General features: G+C 41.2%; 1 protein-coding gene across 1 annotated transcript; it reads right to left on the bottom strand.

The window, feature by feature from the left end:
• Nucleotides 1–330: 330 nt before the first annotated feature.
• LOC308238219 (large ribosomal subunit protein eL31-like) lies at nt 331–4,985 on the bottom strand (the record flags this gene model as incomplete). The annotated part of the gene is made up of 3 exons (XM_080649889.1): nt 331–338; nt 2,592–2,742; nt 4,731–4,985. 3 exons carry the CDS (start codon nt 4,983–4,985, stop codon nt 331–333), a joined length of 414 nt encoding a protein of 137 aa, XP_080506015.1.
• Nucleotides 4,986–6,155: the final 1,170 nt, after the last annotated feature.

Raw genomic sequence — 6,155 nt, 5'->3', positions numbered from 1 at the left:
ATATATATTTTTAAAGAAAATGACTTGGCTTTTTAAAAAATATTAAAAAAATGTTTCTTGAAAAATATTTTGTTCATAAATTGCAAAAATGGTCATATTACCCAAAGCAATATACAGATTTAATGCAATCTCATCAAATATTTTAAAAATAAACAACACATGAGTCAAAATTTAATCACAGGAGAAATTAGAAAATAGTTTGATCCAAAACGAAATTTAAAACATATCAAAATGTGTAGGATACAGCCAAAGCAGTAGAATGAAATTTGTAACTTTAAATGCTTGTATTTGAAGAATAAAGGTCTCAAATTAGTGATCTAAGCTTTCACCTTAAGAAGCTACAAAAGAAAGGGCAAATTAAACACAAAGCCTATATGAAAATTATATTTCAAGATGTCAGATAAAAATTATGTTATTCTTTTTCTATTTTGGTCTGATCATTTATCTGAAGTTATTCTTTGCTGTTGCTTTTCTTCAGAGCTATAGTTTTTTGTTATAAATAACAGTCTATTGAAAATATCTTTACAAGAGCATTCATAAAATATTTCTGAATTTTGTGGTTCAAATTGTGACAAAGAATAACCATACAGTAAGCCCTTACCATCTGCCAGCCCTTGCATATATGTTGTTTCATTTAATCCTAAGGATACAGTGGATTCTTTGGGGATTTTTGATGGCTTAATTTATGATCACCAGAAGCTTCCATTTAAACATCCAACTCCTGCAGAATTGTTGCATTTGGCTTATTTTCTCTGTAATGTGAGAATATTTGTTTTCATCACACAAAGAGCCATCATGAAAAAGCCTGCCATACCTGTTGGGTTGTATGAGATCAACTGGCTTTAATGATCATGAGATCAAGCAGAATCGGTTGGGAAAACAGCAAGCCTGTCTTGAGCGAGGATGGAATTTATGGCAACCGATTACTTCCCTCAAAACTCGAACTCAGCCGCTACATGGTATCACACAAGCAAAAAGAGGGGAGCTGAAAGGTGTGAAAAGAAAGGCAAGAGACTCTTGCCCCCCCCGCTTTTCAGGAATCAACATTTCTTCCTCTCGGCCCCAGGTATCTCCTCGCCTCCTGCTCATTTATGTTCAACGTGGTGAAACAGGCCTCCAGTCTCTGTTTTGTTGGTTCTGTTTGGGGCACGGCTGCCTGGTTTCAATAATAACCTCCAAGAGTACAGCGAGGGCACTCACCCCAGCACTAATAAATGTCACATTAATACAGAGGAATTATTTGTTTACTGATGAACCCCTCAGAAGATGTTACTACAGTCGGGGCTCTTTCTTGGAATGAAAGCTGGGTTTAAGGATTATTTTTTCAAAAGCCCATGTTGAATTATGGGGCTGTAATTCCATCTTGAAGGCTATTTATGGGCCACGCTTCACTTCTTGTGGTTTATGACTTCAACCCAAGCCCTCGATGGAATTATAACCCAACAGTCACAGAGACGGCTATTTATCATCTGTTTATTTTACAACTGAGTATCTAGTATGTTTTGGTTTTATGCTCATGGAGAACACAAGAAAGGAGGAGGAGGAGGTGGTGGAAGAAGAAGAAAAGTAGGTAAAATAGTTCAACCATAGCTACAGCCAGGTCTCCCCGAATCTAAAATGTTGAGATAAAAACTGAAAGTCAGACAAGAGTCCAGACTGTTATCTCCATGTTAGCAAACACCTGGAAGTATCTTGTATTTATTACTGGGGAAATAAAATGTCCAAAGGATTGTTTTGAGTCTTCTCTCAGCTGAGCATGACTGCATTGAGCTCAGAGGGGTGAACTGAGGGGCGGCCATCGTTTTCTTCCTTTTGTCCACTCAGCGCCAATAACAAGCTCCCTGGCAGGAGGCTGCGCACAGCTGGGTCAGAGACCAGGCAGGGTCACCGCACACTCAGGCCTTGGGTTTCACCCGCGGGTCCCTGCAGTGTGCTGGGCAGGACGCGCCTTGATCTCTCCATGCCGTCACCGGGCTCTGCGGCACAGTTGGCCCCGGGCCTCTGCAAACATTCTAATTTAATGCATAATTATTATAACAGTGATTCAAGGCATGGTGGCTTCTGGGACTAATTAGTGACCTGAATCTCCGTGGTAGCCTGCATTCCATTCTTATCAGTGCCGGGAAGAACTGAGCTCTTAGAAATAATCGGTCTCCCACTTATTACTGTGACACGGCCAAAAGGCAAAGATCAGCTTTCCATCCAGTGTGCAAAAATTCCATCAGTGTGCAATCACTTCCCACCGGGACTGAACTTCCCTTGGAAGAGTCTCGCTGAATTAGTCCCTCATGAGCTTGTAGGTTTCCATATGGGCCTGGGGAGATCTTCTTGCAGGTGAGGAAATAAAGACAGTCAGCAAGGGATCACTGACCATCCACAGAATGGACAGCATTGTTCTGCGGTTTAGAGCTGGTTTGCAGGAAAATAAAAGCCTGGACTCTCCTTCCAAAGACCTTGCAATACAATAACAAAACACAAAGTGAAAAGAATGAGTGAGCTGGGAACTCTCATTCCCAATATGGCCGCCCTGTGTGTGTCTGGATGCGTGGTGCCAAGTGTTCTACACACACAGAGGACCTGTTTAAACTCACAGTGAGTTTGCCCGAGGAAGAGAGGTGGCACTGTGATGGCACTATTCTGCCCTATCTTCCCCTCCAACTCCTGTTGCTCTTCAGCCCCATCAAAAACCACTTTATTTCCAGCTTTCTCAAGCTTGGCATGATCTAAATTAGAGTCGGCCAACTATAGATATGGATCATGAGCCAAAGTCAGCCCAACCATTCATGTAATTCATGTATGTATGGTCCATGACTGGCTTCATGCTACCATGGCAAACCAAGATCATATGACCTCAACACCCTAAAATATTTACTATTCAGCCCTTTGCAGAAAAGTTTTGCTGACCTCGGGTCTAGACCATCAAAAACCACCCAGCAGATGGGTGGCCTCAGATTCCTTTCTTAGCTCTTTAAAATGCCTTTTGGAAGAGTGGGCTATGAACCACTCTATGAGCAATCCCTCTAACAAAATAGCTGACTTACAGACTCTGCTCATGACCATGCAGTGACTCTGTGCCTGTTTACTACCTTCCACTGCAGGCTCCTGAATACTTCTCACACTTTTATTCATTTAATAACTATTTAGGTGGTACTTACTATATGCCAGGCACTACTCTAAGTATTACACTTAAATATTTAAAGACAAACTTATTTTGGCCTTACAATCACCCCATCTGACTGGTACTCCTATTTGACAGTTGAGGAAACTAAGGTGCAGAGAGCTTAAGTTGCCCAGGGTTACATAACTAGTAAGTAACAGAGCCAGGACTTGAACCCAGGCAGTCCTGCTCTTTAGCCTGTGCTCTTAATTATTTCAGTCAAACTTTTCTACATGCTATGTCTGGGGAATATTATTTGATCAAGTCTAATGATTTGAAAACTTTTTAAATTTTTAAAATTTATTGTTGAAAGTATCCCAGATGTCCTTCTTTCCCCACCTCCCATTGTTAATTTTTAATCAAAAGACACATTTTAAGAGAAAATTGGATGTAGAATATATATAGCAGAGGTATCAGCTAAGGAACCCTCTGAGTTTCTTCTTTGGGATACTCAGGGTCCTTGAAAAACCTTGTAGTTATCTACCTTAATGGAGCAACCCAGACTAAACCTGCTCCTTCTCCTACCTGACAGTCCTTCAAATGTGCTAAGATATAGTGACCACACCTCCTCTTACATCTCTTATCAAGAAAAAAGAAAGCTAGTTCCCATGGTCATTCTTCAGGGGATGAACTTTCCCATTCTTTCATGCATCCTGATTAAAATGGGTGCTCAGAACTACATAAACATTTTAGGATTGGGATTGTCATACAGACTTTAGTGGGGAACATTCATTCCTCAGGTCTGACACTCTATGAAAGGGCTTGTGGAGGACTGTATTTTCCAAAGATGGATGCATCAATCACTTTTATCCCATTTGTTCTTCTGGAACCTTGTCACCCTCCACTAAATGGTGGAGTCTAATTCTCCTTTCTTTGGATCTGGGTGTGCCTGTGCCTCATTTGTAACCAATAAAATGTCAAGGAAGTGGCACTGCATGACTTCAGAGGCTAAATCATAGGCAAGGATGAAGCTTTCACCTTGTGAACTGGAACAATGCACTAAAGCACTGAGCCACCATGCAAGTGGCCTGATTGCCCTGAGACCACCATGCTGTGAGGAAGCACAACTAGCCCATACAGAAAGACCACAAAGAGAGGCCTTGAGACTCTGCACAGAGATACCTGGCCAGCCTCCAGCTGCTCCAGTCACTCCCCATCCACTGTTTCAGTCTCAACTACCATCTGATTACAACCATTTAAGAGACCCAGTCAAGAATCACTCAGTCAAGCCATTCCTTAATTCCTGACCCACAGAAACCACAACAGATAATAATTGTTGTTTTTGCTTAATTTGGGGATAATTTGTTATACAGTAGTAAATAACCATACCAGGGTCTTAACAGTGACCCCTAGTCTGAGGGGGACAGATATGCAGTCACCTCCTCAGAGAACTCTGGCAGTATTATAACTTTGCAGTTTTATAACTTTATTTGACCATCAGTGCTTAGTTCTCACCCACATTAACTATTTGTAGATTTTTTTTTTTCAAAGCAGTGACAGATATGTAGGTGACCAAAATATAGAGCTCATTTGGTGAATCTTTTCCCTCATTATGTTTTCTGAACACCCTCACACCGATACGGTATGGGACATTCCTTCTTCCTTTGGCCCAGACAACTTTGTTGGGCTTGGTGGCAATGCGCACATCTGCAGTTTCCGTCTCCTTCACGGCAAATTTCCGCATCTCTTTGAGTGTCCAAGGAGCATGCTTTCTGAAAGCCACTCCATGGATCTGCTTGTGAATGCTGATCATGTATTCTCTCTTTGCTACCTCGTTGGTGGCCGAACGGCCCTTCTTTTTCTCACCACTCTTCTTTTCGGGAGCCATTCTGCAGGTGCAGGTTGAAAAGGGAGCTATCAGGGTTTTATTTGGCAAAAATATGGCCCAAATTTAGTCTGGAAAATGCGGTCACTGGAGAGTCATGTGGTCATGAAGTCATGAAGTCATGAAATCTGGAAGAATCTAGCAATAACCCATTTAATTGTTACAGCCCTAGTGGTAAAAAAAAAAAAAAAAAAAAAAAAAAAATCAGCCTTCTTATAACTTCCTTCTATTCCTACCAAGACTGGAAAGTAGGGTGACCAGAACAAAATCTTTATAAACCATGACACATGTGTAAGACATTACGATCTTAACAACTCTCAGAAAATAACAGACAGCCGTCACATCCTGATCACTGTCATGGTTAATAGCACAGAGATACAAAATTATTTTTGAAAATATTTTCTACTTTGGCACTTTAGGCGAGAGATTTCTCTTTACTCTTCTCCAAACCTGCTTTCTTCATTTGGAACATGGATTTGTGGTTTAGAACTTGAAACACTATCCAATATTTCTCACTCCTTGAGTCTGAAACATCCTTCCTCATAATTGAAGGCAAATGATTTTCTCTCTTTTCTTGCTGAGTGTTTTCCTGGATTTTGTTTTTCTGCTGTTGACTGATATTTTTCCGTGAGTTATGACAGGTGAAAGCCAAATGCTTATATTGCCAAGTGCAGTGTGGTCAGGATCAGCCGGGCGTGAGACAGGGAAGGCTGTTCTTGGGAAGACAAGGATGTCATGGGACTATCATCAGAATGAGTCACATATATTTAGTGTGGGAGAGGGACCTGAGGAACTCTGGAGGGACAGGATGTGAGGTTGCTTGCTTATGCTGGGGCCCATGGACCTGGTCATTGTGTGATGTCTGTAATGCTGTTTGCCATGACTCAATGGTGTGTACGCTTTGGGTATGGAAGGCCTTGGGCTCTGATGCCTTCAAAGTCATATATTAGCAAATTTCTGATTATCCTGTTGAACAAAGTAGAACCAATATAAAACAGACATTTAATTGAAATGATCATTTGATCAAGCTTAATGAAGAAGTCTTGGTTGAGTGACAGTTCATGTCAGGAAAAACTGAAAGTTTTAGTTGGCCAAGCTTTGAGGGGAATTGCTATGGTAAATGTACTCTTCTAGATCTTGATAGGGGCTGGATTACACAGCTGTACAAGTTTG

Source organism: Plecotus auritus (assembly GCF_963455305.1).
Source record: "Plecotus auritus genome assembly, chromosome: 13".
In the NCBI taxonomy this organism is placed as follows: Eukaryota; Metazoa; Chordata; class Mammalia; order Chiroptera; family Vespertilionidae; genus Plecotus; species Plecotus auritus.
This window is presented reverse-complemented; position numbering and strand designations above follow the sequence as displayed.